General features: G+C 44.6%; 1 protein-coding gene across 3 annotated transcripts in view; it reads right to left on the bottom strand.

Moving 5' to 3' along the window:
- PRDM10 (PR/SET domain 10) overlaps nt 1–23323 on the bottom strand; it is a 99115-nt gene that overhangs the window by 15508 nt on the left and 60284 nt on the right. For all 3 annotated transcript variants that reach the window (XM_045860307.1, XM_045860308.1, XM_045860309.1), the window contains 11 exons: nt 23048–23251; nt 17916–17988; nt 16092–16209; nt 13429–13558; nt 12664–12906; nt 7333–7680; nt 5674–5829; nt 3409–3588; nt 2257–2367; nt 1077–1277; nt 283–426 (listed from right to left, as the gene is read on the bottom strand). In XM_045860307.1, coding sequence (XP_045716263.1) covers nt 283–426; nt 1077–1277; nt 2257–2367; nt 3409–3588; nt 5674–5829; nt 7333–7680; nt 12664–12906; nt 13429–13558; nt 16092–16209; nt 17916–17988; nt 23048–23251 — 1908 coding nt within the window. The remainder of the gene's footprint in view (nt 1–282; nt 427–1076; nt 1278–2256; nt 2368–3408; nt 3589–5673; nt 5830–7332; nt 7681–12663; nt 12907–13428; nt 13559–16091; nt 16210–17915; nt 17989–23047; nt 23252–23323) is intronic.

The raw sequence follows: 23323 nt of genomic DNA, 5'->3' as shown, positions 1-23323 counted from the left end.
ATGTAATTTCTGATGGTTCTGAGTGGTGGTTGTTCTATTTTAGTTGTAATTTTGATGTAGTTGTGTAAAGAGGCAAACCATCTCTGTCTATGCTGCCATCTTGACTGAAAGTTCAGCACTGGAAATGTCTTGCTACCCCTTTCACAGAGGAGACCCAAGCATAAGCATCATAAGCACAATGGGCTACATCTGCAGCCAATAACAAGCTAGACCTGGCTCTGGCATTGAAAGGCATGCAGAGCACTCAAGGCGATGCAGTGAGCTGACCAGTCCCGCACTTACCACCACAGTCTCTCCCGTGGCACTGTCTGTGGTTAAAACGGCGGGAGCGGTGCTGATCACGGCTGTCGTCAAGGGTGTGTGCAAAGCGTTAGGGAGCTGGGCATACTCTGGGTGCTTCTTCCGAATGTGTTGTACCATCTTGGTCTGAAAAAGCATGGCAAAAACCAAGGATAATTACTGGAATTAGTCATTTTCAGTCTTTCTCACATGCAAACCCTGCAAATGTTCCTAAAGTCTCTTATGTTATCCATTTTTTAAAAAACCAGAGTGATGCTGACTCTGCCCTTTCTAAAGAGGCACAATGCTATGAAAGAGGGGAAAAAGATGAAGCTGAAGAGAAATTAAAGAATCACGTGACCCCACACCGTCAGGCAAGGTAGGAATACCTCCTCCCGCCCCCACACCCTCTAGTCCCGCCACCACTTGCAGCAGTCAATCATAAGACCCGCAGCCACAACCACCCCCTTTCCAAGAACCATCACTCGAGTTCTCATCTGGTCTTTCTGGAAGACTGCACTCATGAGCCGTGAGCGTAGACTGTGCCCATAGGAGACCCTCAGGGGGCGGGCCAAGGATCAAGGAACCTAGTCATGTGCTCAGGCCACCACATAGTGCTCATTCTGGGGAGAGGCCCCCACAGGCTCTTCCTAGCCTGACCTGAGGACACAGCGCCTTAGCACCTCTGTCAGCCCCCATCAAGTCAGGAGCCGTCAGAGCATCTGGCAGAAGGCACCTTCTCCCAAGAGTCATGAAACCGTGGCCTTGGTCCCAATTGGTCAGACACCGTCCCTTACCTTGCTGCTGTACTGTTTGGAGCAGTGGGGGCAACAGACGGGAGGGGTGGCTATTGTGCCCGTGAGCTGGGTGTGGGTGCTCAGCATGGGGTCAGGTTCTCCGGGGCCCGCAGGGCGCAGTTTCCGAATGCTTGGCGGGAGCTCAGCCCCAGGGTGATTCTTCAGAATGTGGGCTTTCCTCTTGCTGGCACTTTTATAAACCTGCAAATTCAAATGCTTTGCCGTGACAGCAGTATACAGTTCCACTTTCCTGCTTAAACCAAACCATCTAACAATTTCCTTACAAGGAAATGAGAAAGAGATGAGTGTAGCCCAAGATAAAATAGATACCATGTAGCCCCAAATAAGCAGATCTAATGAGAGATAATAAGGATGTAACACAGATCAGAATAAATTAAGAACCTCATCTAGATATGCCAGGCATCTTCCCTGAGCTTGTATCTCTAAGACAGCAGTAGTAAAACCAGCCTTCACCCTAGAGTTTAAGAGGTGGATGCGGTGTCACGGAGAGAGAGCCGTCTCTAAGGCCAGGGCCTCCTTTGGCCTGTCTGCGGCCACCCTCATGTGATGCATATGTCAACAGCTGACCACCAGGTGCCAGGGGACCTTCCAAAATGGGAAGTCCAACAGCAACGAGCACCTGCAGTGGTGGATCTATGCTGGAAAATGCTTACGTTTAAGCTGACACAGCTACATTGTGTGAGGAAACAATCTTACAATGAAACAACAAAACATGGGCTGGACTCTGTCATTTTTGTAACTGTACAAAAATAAAGAATGAAATAGTACAAATAGAGTACTCCACCACAAGACTTTTTCATTTCCTACTCAGTCTTCTGAAAATCCAAACTCCATCATGTATTTTACAAACTGGGTGCTTAGAAATTTTAAATGAATCCATGTACTAAGCTCTTGGTAATAAGACTCTTCTTTTGTAATAAAAATCACAGACAGAATGAACAACACGTAAAACCAAGTCCACTAATTCTGAAGAAAAAACGATGGCTTGAAATGAGGCCACACCTCCTGCCCTTGCTTGTGGGAACAGAAAAACACTGAGAGACAAGCAACCATCCATGGAGAGTGGCTGCAAGGCCCCGGCACGGAGTCCTGCATGCAGACCAGCTGGCTTCGGCGGGGCTCCCACTGGGACGCCCTGCGGAGGGCAGCTTCCATTTACCTTATCACAGTACTGACAGAAGTAATCGCGGTTGGGTTTTATGATGGGCAGAGTTAACTCTGGCACCTCTTCTATCTTCATGTCCGGGTGCCTCTTTGATAAGTGGTTTACCTGAAGGAAAAGAGAAAAATAGACCCCATGAGGAACAGAAGCTAAAGGGACGTCTCTGACAGGGACTGTCGGAAGCTGACATTCTCTGACGCGGTGCCCCAAACGAGACAGCATCTGGCCAGAGCCAGCACTGCCAGGCCCACCTGACACCAAGGCATGCACAGCCACTGTCAACAGGAATTCAGCAAGTTACTGAAGGGGAACTGGGTCACTGCGGAGCCCACTAGTAGTCTTTGATGAAAGGATGGCTATAGGAAAAATGAAAGTTCCGAAGCAGGAATTTCTTTGGTGAACTCCCAGGATGCAAACCCGCCTTTCATTAGTTCATGCCCTAACTTTAGAGAGGACCCCGAACGAGATAAAAAGTAAGGGCCTGCAGTTTAGATAATGCTCCACGACTCCAGCCCCTGGTAGAAATACAAAGTCCTCACTTAACGTTGTCAGTAGGTTCTATGACTTCAAGCAAAACAACGTGTAACAAAAACCAATTTTACTACAGGCTAATGGACAGGAACAAGAATTAAGTTCCTCTTGGCATCTCAGCAGCATTATAACAAAACTACGTTAGCTATTCGAGGACCCACTCACTCTGGCTGCCCTGAGGTTTCAGCTAACCTGGCCCGACCCTGCTTCGGTGAAAACTTGCCTCCCGTTGCTGTCTCCCACCCAGAAAAGAGAGACATCAAGGAAACAGTCGGGGAGAAGGCAGAGACCCCACAGGAAAGTTACATTCAGGGACACAAATGAGAAGAGGGAAATAAAACACGGTAAGACCAGAGACTGAGAAGAGTAAAACAAGACAATGTAATGAAAAATGATAGCTATAGACCTCTTCCAATGAACTGTGGCAAAGGAGGACGAACGGAGACTGGGAAGGACAGAACTCCCCATCGGGAACTGTCTGCCCCTGGTTTTCCCCCTAGCCATGGACAAAACGCACTGACGAATCCGTACAGAATGTGGTACAAGGGCCGTCACCAGGAAACAGAAATGGACAGAGTAGAGGACGACAGGCGGAACCCAGAGCCACAGGGCACTGACCAGCATGCCTCGTCTCCGGAAGCCCATCATGCACAGGCGGCACTTGAACGTGAAGCTGTCGTAGTCGGTGGACGTGATACGAGGCTTGAAGGTCTTGGAGCGGCTGATGCGGTCTGCTTTCTTGGCCTCCCGCTCAGGATTGTGCATTCTTTGCATGTGTTCCCGCAGTTTGTCTTTTCGCTGTTGAGAGAAGATTTTTGAAAAGGCAGGGAAGTGAGAAGCGGGGACAGAAATTTTTAATTGCAGGGGTATAAAAAAAACTCAATGGAAGTTAGTGACCACAACCTACCAAGAAGCATCTGAGGGGCTACGGCAGCGCTGGGACGCACAAGCACACAGCCAGAGTGACTAGGAATGACCTCGTGCATCCCACTGAGCCTTCAATTTGAAAGACACTGATGTCTGAGAGAAGAAAAGGCGTCTGCACTTACGTAGAAAAGATCCAAGGGCACACGGGGTAAGTCTGGCAGTAAGAACTACAAGACGATTGATAACGAATGGTAGGGACACTGGGTTTACGAAGCCCTGTGTACACTCTCTCCCCACACGTTTAACAGACATGATGATATTCCTCTAAATCCGAAATGAGTTTAAGTAAGGCTGTCTTATCGCTTGGATTTGGAGGTTCAAGTGAACAATTCCACGGTTTGCTATGGACAGAGCGTATGGTCCAGGTCCAGTCTGAGGATCTAATCTAGTGACATATGTTGATGTGAATCCATAGGGAAAAAATCAGGCAGAGCCCATCCTGAATAAAAACAAAATTTAAACAATGCCAGCTCCCTTATCTAGTGAGGCTCTGCCCTTGGGCACGAGATTAAACCGTTCCTTAGGAAGATTCTGAACCTTTCTGCCATACCTTTGCAGCCTTGATGTCCGGGTCAGATGCAGAGGTTCCAGAGCATCCCTGCTCTCTCTCACTCAGCCACCAGCTCCCTTCCTGACCACCAGCCTGCTGGCCCAGTCCATGGCCACTACAACATGCAGCAACACACCAGCTCTCCCTCCCAGGCCCACCCTGCAGTTAGAAGTGTCCGGGTTTCCAGACCCCCAAGTTCCCATCTGTGCGCCCAGACCAGGCAGGCTTTCACAAAGGCGCGTTGACGACCTTTCTCTGATCCTCAGCTCCGCCTTTCAGACTCTTACTTCGCCATCTTCTCCTACAACTAAGGTCTTCTTCCTACAGGAAAATCCCTTATTCCATAATACTCAGAGTGGTTTGGCTCCTCTAACTGAATCCTGTCTAATACATTGGATGGAAGTAAAATAGAAGCAGAAAAGTTTTTTTATATATGCCTAGGTGCTAAAGTGGTATCTGGCACAAAATAATCAAAAACTGTTAAATGGGTAAGATGGACAGCCTACCAGCTGGTACCACAAACAGGGATCCTAAGACAAGTTGGAGAAACCTAGGCGCATTTCCACTTTTCACACTAGTCCTTCACAGAGTTCCAAAGCATGTATTACACATGGAAAGCCATGCAATGATACTCCCTAACGCACGTGCCACAAAGCTTAAGCTTTGAAAATTATTTCTGCTCTCTTTAATGTTGCCACATTCTATACAACTGCACCCTTGTGAAATTATTTTTCCCCTCTGAGCCCACTTCTGACTTTTTTCCAGTTTCCATGACAACACGACCTACAAACATATTCAGTGGGTGTCCCTCAACGACATCTTTGTAGAATCATCTGATTTCCCGATGAAGCATTTTTTATTGTTTTGACTTCTGTTTGTTTAACTCATATCCCTGAGTCTCCCACGCTTTTTTCCTTTGCTTCCTCTAAATTCCAGGCAGGTCACTGATTTCATTTTTTTATCCTAATCCCTGGAGTCATGAACATTCCCCAGAGTAACCGAAGCCCTCCCCACACCCTACAGAGTTGCTGCCTCTGTCAGGACAGCCCTGCCACCTTCAAGACTCAGTTATCAGGCCCTCAGACTTAACAAGTGCTCAGTAAAATTCTCTTGATTTGATAAGCAAATGGATTGTTCACTTAGGAATTCCTCAACAACAATTTAGTTCTACTCATCATACATTTAGATTCTCTTAGGAGATGCATTATCACTCTCTTTGGGGATTTGAATTAAAAAATTTGGGAAATTAAAGTAAGTTTCTTCCTTAATTTGATCGTAATAACTAACACAAACATGAGTTCTTTGAAAGTAGGTGATAAGCTGGTGAAACAAACAGGCGCTGATCCTTTACCGGGCGTGACCACAGGGGCCCTGGGAACCAGCCCGGCTGCTCATCGCTCACACACCTTAAATTGCTTCCCACACGTAGAACACAGGAAATCTTTGCGGTCTGAATGTCGCAGCATGTGGAGTCGCAGTTTGTCAGGACGGCAGAAGGCCTTGTCACACTCGGTACACTGGTAGATCTTTTCTGAGTGGAAGCTGCGCACGTGTTTTTTCACCTGGCAGTGAAGACAGAAAAAGGGTATTCAGGCACCAAAGGGAATGACAAAAGGCAGCTCATCAACACTAGAGGGCGCCCAAAGCATTGCCATGGACTTTGTCAACCAGGTGGTGTTTTCCAATCCGCTGTGATTGACAATTTGGCCTCCACAGGCCACACACACACACACACACACACACACACACACTCTCTCTCTCTCTCTCTCTCTCTCTCTCTCTCTCTCTCTCTCCCCCCCCCCATCCCTACCACAAAGTGACAAAATAAGTAGCCAGAAGCCTTACAAATCTCAACCTCCCATAGGACTTGAAGAGGAGGAAGAAAGCATGCAAAACCCTGATTATGTGGAATCCACTTTCTTTTCTTTCTTTTTTTAAGATTAAAAGCAGAGTTCCCTAGGACTTAAATGAATCTTGCTTAAAAAAAAAATCCCTACAGAAGACAAAAAATCATTCTTTCTTACTTTTCCCTACCTCCAACTTGTACAGAAACAATTTAGCCCCTTTCAGTAATAGGTTCTATCACATCTGTCTATATAATCAGGTTCTGATGAAGTAAAGACATGAATTGGATGATATAAAACACATTCCCCATTTGTGAGGACAAGCCGACGCCAGCATATGTCCCCTTCACTGGGACTTACTCCCTGTACTTTTAGGTAATTTAAATAAAGGCATATGGCCTTGAGCTCTCTTAGCCATTGATCTCCAAAGAAGCATTACGGGAGGGGGCCAGGCAGTAAGTCACAGCAAACCACTCCTAAAAGTCAGTTTGCTTCATTACTGTTTTTTGCCGGTAGAGTCTGCCTTAGGGCAACTTTTCTCATCGTTTATGTGAAGCAATAAAATTACCAAGACTTCCAACACTAGCAGAACTGTGATTAAATCATAGACTACTTTTGCTTTGGAAATTTTTTTTAAAAAGACTATTTTTACTAGATATTTAGATTAAATTATTCACTGACCAGCCTATGACAATATCATTACTCGGAATCCAAGTGAAATCATAAATACGTGGGAATTTGTCCTCGCCCATTTTGCTCCAGAACACAGTACAGGGAAGGAGACCAGGGCTCAACACCAAAGTATATTATGTAACAACTTTCTCTTTGTTTTCCTCTGAAGGACCTTAGTGAAACAGAACAGGAGAACAGTGGCAGGAAGACAATGTCCCCAGGCCAGGAAATGGGAGCAAATGTCTTCAATCTTTGCCAGTACCCGTTTTTTAAACATTGTAATCAGATAAGAGTGTTTATTACTTGTCATACTACTTAAATGTTTAAGTGCCAGTGCCTGATTTGGGCAATTAAGAAGGTTATTTAGAAGGATCATAATAACCTTGTGGTTAACAAAAGCATTTTGATTGAAAAAAATTCCTCTCAACTGTGAAGCTGTGACAAAGAAGAGATGAAAATGCAGGTGGCAGGCAGTCTCAATTTCACAAAAACCCAGTTTCTGTCACCAAATGAAGGAAACATGCAGCAATGTCAGTAGCAGACACTCACCTGGATAAAATCTGGGAACCGCTTCTTACAAGTGGGGCAGGTGAAGTAGCCATCATTGATGTGAATGGCCACATGATCTTTCAACAGATCGAGGCGGTCGAAGGACTCTGGGCAGAAAATGCAAGAGTAAGTCTTCTGGTCTGAATGGAGCTTCATGTGGCTCTCCAGGGACGCGCTGCTGATGAAACCCTTGTTGCAAAGGTCGCAGGTCAACGGGCAGTTCCCCTCCCGCCCGTGGAAGCGCAAGTGCTGGTCCAGTTTGTCCTTTTCCCGGAAGGCCTTCCCACACTGCAAGCACTTGAACGGCCGGAAGGACTTCCGAATAAACAGATGCTGAAGAGCTGCGTTCTGAAAGACACACACAAATGTGATTATTTAGTGAGGAAATTAAATGTGTGGCTCGCACATATAGAGAGAAAGAGGATGATCTCTGCCATCGCAGAGTTCCCATAGAAATGAAACTTAGGACACACACTTGAAAAAAGACTTCTCTGGTGAGACATTAAAAATGAAGCCATCTCAAAGAAGTTCATCTTGAAAAGACAAACGTTTTCTGTGTTTTTGCATCTATGTATATGTGTTTTCTTATGAAAGGACTTAAGTAATATTCAAAAAACATATTTCTAATAGAGGACTTGTCCGAGAAAACAAATCCCAAAGTGACAGAGACCAAAAATTGAATATTCAGGAGAAATGACGTGGGATAAGTTGTACGTGCCTGAGTGAGGCTGGAGCAAGCCAGCCAAATGTTACTTCTGCAAGTCCTTGAGAAGAAGAGTTCGAAGCTCAGTTAAAATGTTCAGCAAAATAAAATGTGGTAAGGAGAAGAGGTTGAGGGTAGTACTTGCTGGGGGCTGGGTGAGGGAGACGATAGTAAGGGGGCTTCTTTGGAGGGTGACGAAATGGTCAGAAATTAGATGGTTCAGATGGTCACATAACTGTGGGAATATTCTAAAAACCACCATAAAGGGTGATTTTTATGGTATGCGAATAATGTCTCAATTTAAGAAAACAGAATGGAAAGAGAAGCAAAGGATACAGATTTACGTGAACATGTGTGTTCACAGGATAAGGCATATGAGCACGCATCGTCACTGGGGCGTGTGCATCTAATCAACCCCGGCTTACAAAACGCAGAGGACAAGTTCCCGATGTAGCTAGTTAGATCCATGGTTAGAACGCCGTGCTAACCAAGTCAGGCCCATCACCTCGCTCCCTGTCTAGACACCTCGGTTCTGCCCCCTCGCCCTTCTCAGTCGCAGGCTGCACTCCTCACGTTGATCAGCCAGTAAATTCACGCAGGTGTTACTGAGAATCCAAGTGAGAGCGTTTGGATGCTCAGTGCAAACTCATCACTACCACTGGAAAAACAACTCATACTCTATGAGAGCAGGTGAACAGAATCAGCTTTCACACAGATAATACAGAATCAATACTTTAGTTATATTATAATGAAGCCTCAATTCACAAAAATATGAAAAAAATCCCTCGAAAAATATATATTTGAATGGGCATGATTATATAAGTATAAGGGAATAGTAACTGAAGGATTAGTGGAGCTCCTAATGCATTATTTGTGCAATAAGAAAAGTACGATGAACAAGGTTTAAACCCTTAATTTCAAATTACTTACAAGCAACAACTTCTAAACTAAATTTGATGTAAAGTAACCATTTAGGGAAAAGCAAAATAATTTTTGATTTCTTGAAAATTCTGAACCTCGTTACTTTACAACAGAAAACCGTCTCAGGGCTCCTCACCCAGGGGGAGGAGAGGCGCACACGACTGGTACGTCTTGAGGAGAGAGCCAGTAATTCTCGTCCCCCCAGGCTGACGGGGATGCTGCTGGGCTGCACTGGGGTTCATTCTCCTTTGCATCTAGAGCCCTTAGAAAATACCTTATTTCACACGGAGTGTTCAGTAAGTTTGACAATTAATTAAATGTATTTCATACAAAAATCAAAAAGAATTATTTCAAGATTCTTTTCTGTGGCATCTACAGAGATCTTTCAGAACAGACCTTTCTCAAATCAGTCACAGAGCTTTCTTTCACTCCATTGCACTGCTTAGCAGGTCCTAATCTTTTCACTCTCCAGAGCCTTACTTTACACAGAAGCTCTCAGTGTTTTGGTGACTTTTAAAATGTTATGGAAATATTGCAAATAGACAAATGCTCTGCCAAGGTTTGAGGTTCGGGGAGTCAAGATTCGGAATGCTGGCGGCATGTAAGAACCCCTTCCTCAGCCGCCCAGGTCGACCAGTTTCCCAGGGAGGACACAGCACACAACACCTGATCTCAGCCTCACTGGGGATTCCGTTTCTCCTCGGGTGCCAAACCTAGAAGGCAGTTTTGTCTCAATCCATTATGCTAATAAGTCTTCTGTCACTGCTGATTAGTGTGAGGGTTCTCAGACACTTGATTTAAACTGGGCAGCCACCTGGCTCCACTTTCCAAGTTTATGGACAAACCTTATTCTTATCAAATTTTTAATTTCCATGGAGCCCTGAATATGGTCTAAGTACTCAGAAACCAGATTGCATTTCTCTGATCTAATGATGCTAATGTAACCCTCACATCACAAGGCAGTGAGTGCTGAAACCACTCCAACCCCATGACCCGCCTGCAGGCCATTTCTACCCTCGGGTATCTTCTGTAGCTGAGAGCTACAGTCGGCACACTTTCCCAGGAGAAATCGTGAAACACTGTGAAGGCGGCCCAGATGGATCCACCACGGGTCTTCTGGTCCCCGAGTGACAGCCAGGCAACCACTCCACACTGGACGGCACACCAGCTGCTCTAAGGGTGCCCAAATGGTGTGGCAAAAATCTGTGACGAGGGACTTGACTTACAATGAAATGAAGTCTGAGACAACAGATTCTTTGCGAAGACCATAATATGTTTCTACAGTTCAATATTAATAGGTAAAGAAGCCTAAGTTATTGACTGATTTTCATATAATTTTGACCCTGCATTCAAAGCCCGGCCCAGTAGATCACACTCACTGCTGTCCCTCACGGGCGTCCCAGCCCAGGGCCAAGCCAGCATGCGCACTGCCCCGCAACCACACCGAGCACGTCCCTGTGTCTGCGCCTCCATCTGATGGCCGCCCTCCCTCAGAACAGCCAACCATCTTCCTGTCTCTCTTTCAAGGACCAGTTTAAGTCTCACTTCGTCTATGAATTACTCCCTGACTCCACCTTTTTTTCTTTTTCTTTTTCTTTTTGGCTTTTCACTCTATATTTCAGGCTATATTTTTTCAGGCTATATTTTTAAACATAGCACTGAACTGGAAGCCCTGTTACAGTAGCAACGTGTCCCCAATTAGACTGTAATTAGGTTCCTACAGGACGACACCCCATGACACTCTATGGTGTACACAGCACAGTGCTGAGCACGTGGTCGGAATGCAATACCACCCGTAAGTCACGCGCACTGTTCTGCAGCTGGAAGGGGCCTTGGAGATCACTTAGTCCAACCCTTCGTTTGGTACGTGAGGAATCTGCAGCCCACAATTTACTCGCTGATCTATTGGAAAATAAATCATCATTCTCCATTGACTAATTTGCATTTACTGTAGCAACCAAACTGTAGTTTCTACCAGGATTTAGTAAGTACAGGTTGCAGAGAACAGCAGGTAAGGCAAACACTTAAATAACGGTATGTAAAACACAGGAAACAAACCTACCTGCAGCTCCAACTGAGCAGGCAGCATTAGAGGAGAGAAAAATAGTTACATTACCAATTGGATTGGAGGACTTCCTTTCAGTTGGTCATTACCAACCTGGATAGAAAAGATGAAAAAAATACATAGCCCTACTTTTCAGAATGTGTGAGAGGAAAAAAATACCTAACTAAGACTGACCTCTGCAAAAGCCACATGCACACAGCCTTTGCTTTGACACAAGAAACCTTGTACCAAAACCAGTAACCCGACTCATTCAAGAATACAAGTACAGTCGTGGCCAGATCATGCTTGTGTATCTACAACTTCACTGTACATGTAGGCTTTAGTTTTTTTCCCCTCAAAAGAAATTACATCTAGGAAGTATTTCTATAGACTTAGTGAGAAATCAGAATGACCAAAGCAGAAAAGACAGTAATTGGTCAAAACAGCGCAATGCAGACTGGGAAATAATGTAGAATGAGGAATGGGAAGGTATTGGTTCATAGCTTTTTGCCTTTCTGGTCTGTATTTATATATGTTTATATGTCCCTTTGAAATGATATACATGAAGCCCAGAGTGCTGTGCGTTTCCACTGCAGGCGCCTCGCCAAAGCTATTCGGCCTCAGAGGGCGCAGAGCCCTTCAATGCTATCACATAGCTATGGATGTTTAAAGGCATTTTTACATGAAGGCATGGACTGGACTATTTTTCAAGGTCCCTTCTAGCATACAGGCAAATAAGACCAAAAGAAATATAAGCTGCACATATGCAAGTATGAAGACCAAGAGAAACATAAGCTAAAGCCATGATCCATCTAGAAACTAAACCCTGGAAAGTTATACAAAAAAGCCCTGTCATCCACACATCAAGTACTAATAAAAGTCTTTACACGCCCTGCTCGCAACCACAGGAGCTTAAGTAATTATTTCCTGAATGCAAACTGTCAGCCCAGGCACTTTCCTCAAACGCGTACAGTTCTCCACATGCATCCTGGCAGCTCCTAACTCAGCCTCGCTGCTGTCTGTGAAACCAGAACAAAACACATCCGCCCTGGAAGCCATGTGGCCTGAAGTCACCGTGCAGGTCACAGGGGTGAGACGCTGACCTCCCTGACCTAGAGCCTAAGGTCCAGCTGCCCCGGGTGTGGGGGTTGTACCTGCCATGTCAACTTGGACGCAGGTCCACTTTCTCTGATGAGTAACAACACTGGCCAGTCTCCCCTTGGAAAATGCACACAATGAAATGAAGTTACCCAACATGAACTTCAGAGCTACGATTGGCCATGGATTCGCCTGGCTTAAATGTAAATAGTTACCACCATTAAATGTACTTATTTCTCCATTTCCAACTTGTGAGTTTAGGGATCCAGAGCGCTGCCCTACCATAGCGAGACCCACCCAGGAGCTACCGAAAGCCCAGGAGCTTCTGTGCCCTCACTTAACAGATCAACTCTGGGGCCCGCCACCCAGCCTGCCACAGGACAAAAACACATTGAGAAACAGCTAATTCTTTCTCCCAAAGTAAGGGGATTGAGCGTGTAATAAGCTAGATGCAAGAATCTGAAGTGGATGGTGAATAAGCAGGTTGGAAAACATAGCATCTTTCCAGCTGGCTGCCTGGAGAAAGGTAGCACCTAGTGAGGCAGGGGCTCTGCTTCCCACTTACTCGGATGCGCTTGGCCCGGCGCATGTCATCGGCTGTCAGGGTGCTTGGGGTGGGCAGCACGCTCTCCTCATGCTGGGGCTGCAGGTGCAGGCTGTGAGCTTCCGACTCCTGCTCCAGAGGAGATGGGGTTTCCTGAGGCAGCTGAGGGATCGGGAGAGCGGTCTGTTCTGGTTGATCCAGCCCATTCAGAGTGGCTGGTTCAGCTTCATCAAACTGTTCCTTGGGGGAAAAATGTAGCAAATCCTGCAATTGCAATAACCAGGAATTATTTTCTTACCCAGACAGAGGTTAGTCCTAGAAGGACTGTCAGCTAAAGTTTAGAATTACTGCTTGTTTTTTAAATGGCTGGCGGCATAATGCTCAGAAAAAATATTCTCCTTCTAGGAAAGTTAATTAGATAACTATCCGTAGGAAGTAAAAACTACGATATATTCCAGATCGCTTCATGAGGAAAGGACTGTGACAGGGATCTCCTGGAGCATTATAATTTAATTTTTAAACTAATTAAACAGAGTCTTTCAATAATATCTCAAAAAAAATCAAATACTTAGGACAAGAAAGTAAGGGTTTTGTTCTCATTAATAATTGCAAATATACTTTTCTTTGCCTTGCCCTAGTCACACTGTAACTAACAGCCAGCCCAGGGCCGGCACAACAGGACTGTCAGCCTCTGAGGGGTATCTGCACCAAATCCAGCAGCACCAGTTCTGGTCAGTCCTCTAAGTGAGCACCCAAGCAGGGGCTCTCTCCCGTCGGCCCCAGTACCTGTGTGCCATCATCACACTTTTCCCCATTTTCACTGGTTATTTCCAAGCGGATAAATTTGGGAGGACGCCCTGGCCGTCGACCTGGGCCAAATCGCCTCTTGCCTCGTCCCCTTCCTCTGCATCTTGTTCTAGGGACAAGAGATCGGGGTTATAAATAGTGGTTTATTGGTTACATAATACTCCATAAAAAATATTTTCCCCAAATCTTGATTTTCCTCTCACTTTATTACAATATTCTTCCTGATTCTTTTTCTAATTGAAACCATTGTCTTTACTAGTACATACTTTCTAAATTTCTCATCTTTGCTGTATACACTGCTCAAAGAGATGTCTTAAATTATTCATAAAAAAAGGGAACTATAAAATTTAAAACACTGACACTATTTTGCTCCTGAAAAATCTGAAAGCTGGAACACATCTCTGAAGGGATGTGGGAAGTGCAGACAGGACAGGACACACTACACCTCAGTAGAGTATGATCCTTACAGACAAGATTCCGTTCTTTCTCCTCCCCTTGCCTCGCCTCAGATTCCTTCCAAGAAATGTGGCTTTCCAAGAGTCAAAAGAACTTTCTTGTTCCACTCTAAGCTTCTGACAGGCCAGAACAAATTTCTAATTTGACCATTCCATAATTGGCCTAGTAAATACCAAATAAACTTTATCCCTTTAATAGCGTTCTGTCATACAAACACTACTTAATATAAGGAATTCAGACAGTCCCTAAAACTTCTTTTAGAGGATGCATATGTGTGACGTGTATAAAATTAATCAGATCATGTTTCATTCTTCCACTCATCTATTTAATAATTGAACAAAAATTATGTTTTCCCAGGAAGTTTTAAAATATTTTTTTATAATGGAAAATTCTGAACCTAGGCAAATGTAGAGATTGCCATAATGAGCCCAAAGTAATGACTTAATTCCAATATTGTCAACTCATGGCCAGTTTTATTCCATTTATAACCCTACCACTTCCCCACACACATACCCATTCGATTATTTTGAAATAAATTCCAGACATCATTTCATCTATAAATATTTCACATGGATCTCTAAAATATACCTAAAATACGATGACACCATCACACCTAAAAAAACCACTGATAGTTTGCTTAGAATTATTGAATCTAGTCGAAGTTCACATTTTCCGAATTGTCTCAAATTTCTTTTACCAGCTGACTAGCCAGTAGTCAGCTACTGTGCATCAATGCACCACGCTAGGCAGGAAAGATAGCAAGTTGTGTGCCTCCAGTCTTGCTGTCCAAAGCCTAGCGAAAGCACTGGGCACATAAACCAGAATCATGATATAATGTAAAAGTGCTAATTAGCAGAGCCAGGAACAGACGTATATAGTCGACTTACCTCTCACTGTGTCCTCCACCCACCTCAGACATGTACTCCCCTGGTCTTACCCTTCGTCACCCTCAATAAGTGCAGCACCCCTATTATCTCAAAACTATGCTTTGCCCGCCCTGCCTGGCACCACCTCCTAACTTCCCAGCTCAGCCCATCTAATACGTGGACTCAACGATCCTTCCACCGCAATACCAACTCCAATCCAGTCCTCCGTCATCGGGTGGCAGTCCTCTGTCCTCTTGATGCTTTATTTCCCTTCATCCACAATAAACTGTGAAGTCATTCACTGCAGGCCCTGCCCTGTATATGCTCTCGACTTCCGTCCCCAGTGCTGCCTCATTCTCTTGCTGTGCTGTATGCACTTAGCAAACCATAATACTATGCAACCCAACTCTCTGCCCACATTGCACTGGCATTCCCACAGTGAATGAAGCTGGAAAATGACACACAGCCGTGCTAGTGGTCGCATTTTAAGTTCATGACCATGAACCTCAAGTTGAGTTCTTAGTGTTGCATGCAACCATACTGTACTTCCCTAGAACATTTACTTTCCCACTTCCCTGAACGCCACTCCACACCATCTCCTCCCTTTTCAAACCCTGTAAAAGTTGGCGACCCTACATCTGTCCCACGGGTACTTCCCATGGGCACTCTCCTGCTCCAAACCACTCTGGTTCTTCACCTGAACTGTTGACTCAGCATCTAGCTAAATTCCCTGTCTTCACTCTTGCTCCATTATCAGCTAAAATGTTTTTATTTTTATCCCGGGTGACATTTTGAAATATAATTGACATCACAATACTCCCAGATCAGTACGCTCTAAAGACTTCTTAGAATGAAATCCGAATTTCCTCCATTACCAAAACAACCTACCCCATCTGGCTCTGGCCTACCCTATCCTGTATGATTCTCCCTCATCTATCTTTTTTATATAGTGGAATTAAACATATAATGAAGGACCTTACTACTAAAAGAAGTTTGAAAATCAGAGATGCAGATTTTTTCAAAGGTGTACACTATCTCAAGAATTCATAGTTCAGAATCTTTAGTTAGGGAAGGTTTAACTAAGGTCAAAGGTTCTCCTACTGCTGGGTACTGGTTATGCTGGAAACGAAAGCAATGGGAACTGAGGATGGGGATGGGGTAGGAGTGGGAGTGGAAGAAGATAAGCAACTTCCGTCAGCAGCCTACCTGGTTACCTGTCCACACAGACAGACACACGAACACTCATTAGCTGGTAGGCAATACTGAAATGAGTCTGGACCTCGACCAACTAAGTTTTTGAAACCTTCCCCATCATTATACCTGCTAAATACATCCAGTTTCTCATCGTGAGAGTTAAGATGCTGTTGCAACTGCTCCGAGCTTATAAATCGGCGGTTACATTCGTAGCAGGGCCAGTTCTTCTCTTGCTCTCGAAGAACTGCAGTCACAGAAGAGAGATGACAAAGGCTGATGATCAACAGAAACCAGTAAACCTCCAAGATCCCAGTGCCCCCCCAGTCTCATGGCACCACAGCCCCGAGTTCATAAACATGCGGCGTCTGCTCTTTGCATTGCTGCTAAAAATCAGAGACTCAGGTTGGACAGAGAGCAGATTTTAGGACCTTCTTTTCTGGCACATTCTTGTAAGACACCAAAGGAACAAACACCCTTATACCGCCGTCTCCCGGCCACCCCCAATACTCACACACACATCACACTGGAAGGACAGAAGGCGCTACAACGAAAATCTACATTCAGATAGCCCAGTGATTCAGACACGAGCTTCATAATCTGAGGGTATATTTTATCACAAATAACTTGAAAATCAATGCCCAGTGTAACCACTCTGGCAAACTGTTCAGAGCTGACGTACATGCATGCCCTGGGAACCAGCAATTCCACTCCTAGAGGTACAGCCAACAGAAACACACACGTTTGCTAAGAGACGTACAAGAATGTTCACAGTGGCACTCTCCATAATATCCTTAAACCGGAAACCACCCTGCTGCGCAATAATGAATTTAGCCGGCTTTCTCCCTGGTTCCTGGGAAATGACCCCTAATTCTCTGGTCTTTCCCAAGTAAGATGTGTTCCAGCTGCTCACTGTAGTTGCTGACCATCCCTGCGTTCACGCTAATGAGGTGGCTGTGTCAGCGGCTGGCTGTGCCAGAGGCCCAGCCACCTGACTGCAGGCCACTCTGAGCGAGGTGCCAGCAGCCAGGGAGCGGGGCAGGGGCTGGAGAGTACATTCGACCACAGGGACAATGACACAGTTAGTCACACTGCGTAATGATACCTTCAGAGAAACCCTGGGCAGTGAAGCTCAGGTGAGCTGCCCTGGCTGGTAAGCAATGTCCCAGGGAGGTGACTTGGCATAAGGACCTACTTGGTATTCTATTGTATGAACATTCCACGGTTCACTTATCTGTTTTGTTGTAGATGCGAACTTGGGTTGTACAATGCAATTCTGACACTAACTACTTGAAGTCAGGTCACACAGCAATGAGAATAAATAAATTACAATACACAACACTATGGATGACTCTCAGAAACATAATACTGAGCAACAGGCATGCACCAAAAGTGCGCATATCGCACACTTCCATTTATGTAAAGTTCAGGCACAAGCACGCCATGCCTGTGGGTGGCAGTCGGGAGAGTCATCACACCTGGGAGTAGGGGGAACAGAAAGGTCTTCTGGGGCGCAGATCCTGCTGTCTCCCAATCTGGGTGCAGGTGACACGGGTGTGTTCACTTCACGAACATCCACCCAGCTGCACACTTACAATCTGTGCGTTTGTATCTACAGAGACGGTACTACCCTCACATTTGTGTTAAAAACAAAGTCTATGCCTGCCTTGCTATGTCCTCAAAGATGACTAAATGTAGATAGGGATCAGCCTCTGATCTAGGCTCTAATTTAGCACTTGGAGGTTTTCATTAGGTTAAACACTATTTCCCAGCACCCAGGAAAGAAACGTAAATATGTCACTGTCATTTGATCCCAGAATTAGACAGGCACATGTAGCTTGAAAAAATCTACTGGAATATCTTCTTAAATATTTTGAAATAGAAAAATTAGGGATTGCACAAAGATATATATAACTTAGAATTTATATACAAAGTATTACAAAGTACAACTACCTTTCCTTTCTTCCTCAGAAATGTCATGAATTTTCTGGTTCACAAATTCAGCATAGGATGCAGCATACCACACCTGCAAGAATCAAGAATATCACCATCAAAAACTAAAGGACAATGGTAAGTGTTCTTTGCCTGCTTTATTTTTTAAATTTTTCTCCTGCTTGTATAAAACAAGTCAGGCTTTTCAACAGCCCGTGGTAAACAAACTGACAACAAAAAAATCACACTGTGGCCCTGACCGGTGTGGCTCAGTTGGGTGGGCGTTGTCCTGCAAGGCAAAACATTGCAGGTTCAGGGCACATGCCTGGGTTGCAGGTTCGATCCCCAGGCAAGGCATGTATGAGAGGCAGCCGATAGATGTTTTTCTCTCCCACTCATTCTCCCTCCCTTCCCTTCTCCCTAAAAAAAAAATAAATAAAATCTTTAAAAAAATATCACACTGCGGGCCCACCCCTTTACCATCAGTCTGCAGTCAGGAAGTTCGCTTGCCAAAACACACAGCGTGTTTTCTTTTTCCTTTTTAAAAAAATTGTTTTTGTTATTAGAACAACTTCACAAGAGATAATATTAATGACTCTTCATCTAAATAAAACAGAGTCTCTCTTGATTTCTTTATGTGTGTTTAAGCAGAGGTTTTCACACAGCTGTAATCGTAGAACCTTCCAGCCCCACCAGTCACCACATGGCTCTTACTAGGTTCACCAGTGACTTTCAAATGCTGCCACACCCTCCTCAGTCTCTTCCTGTTTCCCACCGCACTGGCTCCATCTGCTCCTTGCCTGGCTCTTCTTCCTCTCCCTACTTTCTAAGTATTGGTGTTTCTCCTAGCTTAGTCCAAGTCCAGGGCCTTCTTCATTTCCCCTGAGGTGATCACCTCCATTTCCAACCAATTCTCTGCTAATGACTCCCAACTCAGTATCTCCAACCCAGACCCTCCCGGTTCCCCCACACACATTCTACTGCCTACCTGATGTTCTGGATGCTTCACAAACAGCTCCAACTGCACGTGTCCAAGACTGAATTTAAGATGCTCCCCTCCTCCCCTGCTGACCCAGCTCACCTTTTCCATTTCAATAAACACCCTACCTTCCACCCAATTGCTCAGACTTGAAACCTAAAGGTATCTTGGATTTCTCAGTTTTCTTCTGCACCCTTAGCAAGAACTGTTGATTGCTCAAATGCTTTTCACCTCTGTCTCAGCCACCTGGATGCATGCCAACACAAGGTCCTGCCTGTTCTTCTAATGAGCCCCCTCTTTTCTACCCTTGCCCTCAATCCATCCTCCCTCCACACAGAAGCTGGAGTGGTCTTCTTAAAACAGCATCATCACATTCCGTTATCCCCTGCTTAAAAGCCAGCAACAGCTTCTTGTTTTGTAATAAACTCGAAACGCCTGACAGCCTCCTAAGGGCTCCATGATCTGGACCTGCCTTACCAAAGCAATCTCGGCTCTCATCACCCCACTTTCCCTCTCCTTCAACTGAGAGGCCTGCTGCCAGTTCCTTGCACATGCCAAGTTCTTCCCTACCTCAGCCTTTATTTGCCCTTGCTGCCTCACCACCAGGAATGGAGGATTCTCCCCCTGCCCCCACCCAACCCTTCTACACTGCTGGCCCCTTCTCATCAGACAGTTCTCGGCCTAATGAACATCTCTTCAGCAAAGTCTTCCCTGTCCATCAATCTAAACAGGTCCCTTTTCTGTTATTTGCTCTTTCTGCATCATTTGTCTCCTTCCTAATGCTTGCCACTATTTGATATTATTTGCTTATTTACATCTTTCTGCTTACCTCCCCTCTAGAATACAAGGTTCTGAAACATGGGGAAACCAAGTCCATCTTTTCCTAGTGTCTGAAACCTAGTAGGAGTTTGATATATTAATCCCTGAGTGAATTAATCATATATCATTGTTATGGAACATTATTTTAGCAATATGAAAATATTTATTTTGAGATACTTTTTATCATTTTTAACTGTGGGGTAATATTTTACAGCATCTGTATTCTAATATTTACTTAACCATGACCCTGTGGTTGGATTTTTAGGTGGCTGTCACCTCACTGTTATAATTCTACCCTGGCTCATCAGCTCCAACATGCGCCATTTCTCGCAGGTGAACACCTCACAGTGCACGGCGCTGGACAGTCACGGCCACGAGGCGGCCAGTCGCCACTGCCCGCTCACTGTTCCCACACAAGCCGGCCAAGCTCTTTGTGCTGTTCTCACCTCACAGAGTTATGCACTGCCCTGGCACTCTGTGAGCTGTGAACACTTGCCAAGCAACACAAATGAGGGCAAAAAAACAAACAAACAAACAAACTCTGTTTTCTCCCTCAGAAGAAATAAATCTTGCCCTGACTGGTGTGGCTCAGTGGACTGAGCGCCGGCCTGTGAACCAAAGGGTCACGGGTTCAATTCCCAGTTGAGGCACATGCCTGGGTTGCGGGCCAGGCCAGGTCAGGTCCCCAGTCATGCGAGAGGCAACCACACATTGACCCTTCTCTCCCTCTCTTTCTTCCTCCCTTCCCCTCTGTCTACAGTAAATAAATAAATTCTTTTTAAAAAAAGAAGAAATAAATCTCAAAGCAATGCAAGCTGGTGTGATCACCTTACAGAACCTCTTATTAAAGTATCAAACATCAAATTGTCAGAAACTGTCTAGTGACTGGACTGAAACCACTTCACTTTCAAGGACATGTGGCAAAACTTGGCTCAGTGGGGTAGGCATAGTCTCACAATGAAAAATGTCGCCAGTTCGATCCTTAGTCAGGGTACATACCTAGGGCGCAGGTTCCATCCCCAATCAGGATGCGTACGAGGGGCAATCAATCAATGTTTCTCTCTCACACTTTCTTCCTCCCTTCCCCTCTCTCTTCAAAAAAAATTTGCATAAGAGGGTAATGACTTGGGAAAATATCCTAGCCGTGATGGAGGAGTACTTACATTAGAAATCACTTACATTACAAAAGAAATGCACTGTACTGCTCTCAACACTGATGACACGGAGGATGACAGATACGGAAAAGCACAAATATCCATGATGGAGTAAAACAGTGAGTCAGTGAAAAACATCAGACTGCACACAAAGCAGCTAATACCATCACCAAATTCTTTTGCCTATAGGTGCCTTTTTATGTGTACGTGCTGTGATTTTAAAATTATAATTAACTAAGTCTAAAACAGCTCATACAATTTGGATAAAATAACCACTTTGTTGGTAAAGAAGCACTGTATCAAAGTCTAACCAGCACCTTTTTCTTTAACGGCGGGTAAAACCAGGTGTGAGTGAAAGCCACAAGCGTGCGAGTCACTGAGACGCGGCATCACGAAATCCTAACGTGACTTGCTGTCTTCGTTCACAATTATTTCCTCAGACTGATTTTCCAGGAATTGGGTTTACTCAGCCAAGAATATTTTTGACATATGCTGCCAGAAATATTCTATAAAATATTGCAATTCTGTAATAAATGTTCCTGTATCTTAAAATTCTCACATTCACTGTACTGTACCCATTTATTTTTGCTAATTTAAATTAAGAAAATCAGTAACTCGTACTTATCTTATGGGTTTTAAAATAATCAACATTGAAAACATTTAAAAATATTTCTTACCTATCTGATTCCTCCTCCAAATAAGGCCTGTTTCTGGCATTTGTTCATGTGTCTGTCTGCACGTAGTGAGGTCAGAGGTGCACAACCCTCTCTGTTGTTACACTTAATCACTGTACTGTGTATTACCCATACTTCCCCCATTCTGTGCTTTCTTTTCATCTGTTGTTTTGGTTATTATACTGAACTATTCTATTCTTATCTGTTTCTGTCTGTCTTACCTCTACAGTTGCCATAAAAGAGAAAATAATTTCCCCTCCACAGTTCAGTTTTATCTTGTCAAGAATTTCTTGGGATAGATGGTGTGAGATATAAATCTCCTTTTACATATTTTCTTTGGGGTGTGTGGATTATCTAGTTGATGGTTTCAAAGACACAGGCTTTGTATGGCTTTTGAACAAAGTCCAGGTAGGTCTTTGCTCTCTCCCTAGGGAGGTTGTCTAGTCTCTCTTTGACCACAGTGAGGCGCTGTGCAGTTCCATGTTCTCCTCAGTCCTCACCCAGTTTTTCACTTATATCAGGAAGCTATACAGTATTGTAATGCCCTCTTTTGGCTATGTTTCTAACACAGATTTTTTTAAATGTATTTTCACTTGGAATCATTGCAGAATTTTCATTATGTCATCGAGTTAATATTTATACAAATTCCAACAGAGAGTTATTCCAAAAAACATATTCCTGAAATCTGAAGTCCATGCGTAGAATTCCTTGGGCAAAATGAATGATTCAGATAAAGGAAAGAAATCAAAGAAGGAGGAGGGACTGGTCAGAGAACATACATGCATGATACATACATGTCTGTGGACACAGACAACAGTGCAGTGATGGCACCGCCTGGGTTGGGTTGGGCGAGGGTGGGCGGTCATCTGTAATATGTGTCAGCAGTAAAAATCAAGTTAAAAAAAGAAACCTTGCCCACACATCTGAATTCCATTTAATAAGATGTCCTGTTTCCCACTGACTCTTCTTTTACGTGTCTAAACCACATTAAGTGACCCCATCTTTAATCACTCCATCACAAAACCAGCCTGCTCCCCAATCACTACATCCTTAACCCTTGGCCTAATGCCTCCCTGTGGCCTCTGATAGGCCCCAAGGTCATTCACCTTTTAATCTCTTCTACTTATGGGATTATGATAGGTGTACAGTACTGAATATGTATTCAGTAAGTAAATGAATTACAAGGAGAGAACCATTTTTGTAAGAAGCCCACTTCAGCGGGGGTGGTGTGGCTCACTGGGTTGGGCACTGTCACACGAACCTAAAGATTGCCAGTTCGATCCCTGGTCAGGACATATGCCTGGGTTGTGGGTCAGGTCCTCAGTTGGGGACAGCGAGAGGCAACCAATATTTCTCTTGCACACTGATGTTTCTGTCCCTCTCTTTTTCCCTCCCTAGTCCCCCCCACAGTAAATAAATGAATAAAATCTTAAAAAAAAAAGAACCCCACTTCAAAGGGACAAAAGGTAGGAAGTGCACTAAATAATCACAGGTCCTAGCAGAGGCCCCACTGGCCCGGCTTTGTACCTTCAGTTCCTGCTTGGGCTCCACGTTTTTGATTGTTGTGTAATACACGTGGTGGCCGTACTGGTAAGCCACCAGGTTCTGCTCCAGATGGTTCTGGGCTGGACGCACAAACATCATCCAGTTACAAAGGGTCTCGTCAGACAACTCGAACCACAGGTCTTCGTGCAAATCCCTGTCTTTTCTGTCCCCTTTATCCAGAGAAACCTGTGACCAAAGAAGAAGTTAAGAGCCACACCAAAAGATAAAAATCTTCAGTGTGATATGCATTGATGTCAT

The sequence above is a fragment of the Phyllostomus hastatus genome, unplaced genomic scaffold, assembly GCF_019186645.2.
Source record: "Phyllostomus hastatus isolate PE091 unplaced genomic scaffold, TTU_PhHast_1.1 phas_scaffold_193, whole genome shotgun sequence".
In the NCBI taxonomy this organism is placed as follows: Eukaryota; Metazoa; Chordata; class Mammalia; order Chiroptera; family Phyllostomidae; genus Phyllostomus; species Phyllostomus hastatus.
Note: the sequence above shows the minus strand (reverse complement) of the source record. Positions and strands in the feature narration are given on the sequence as shown.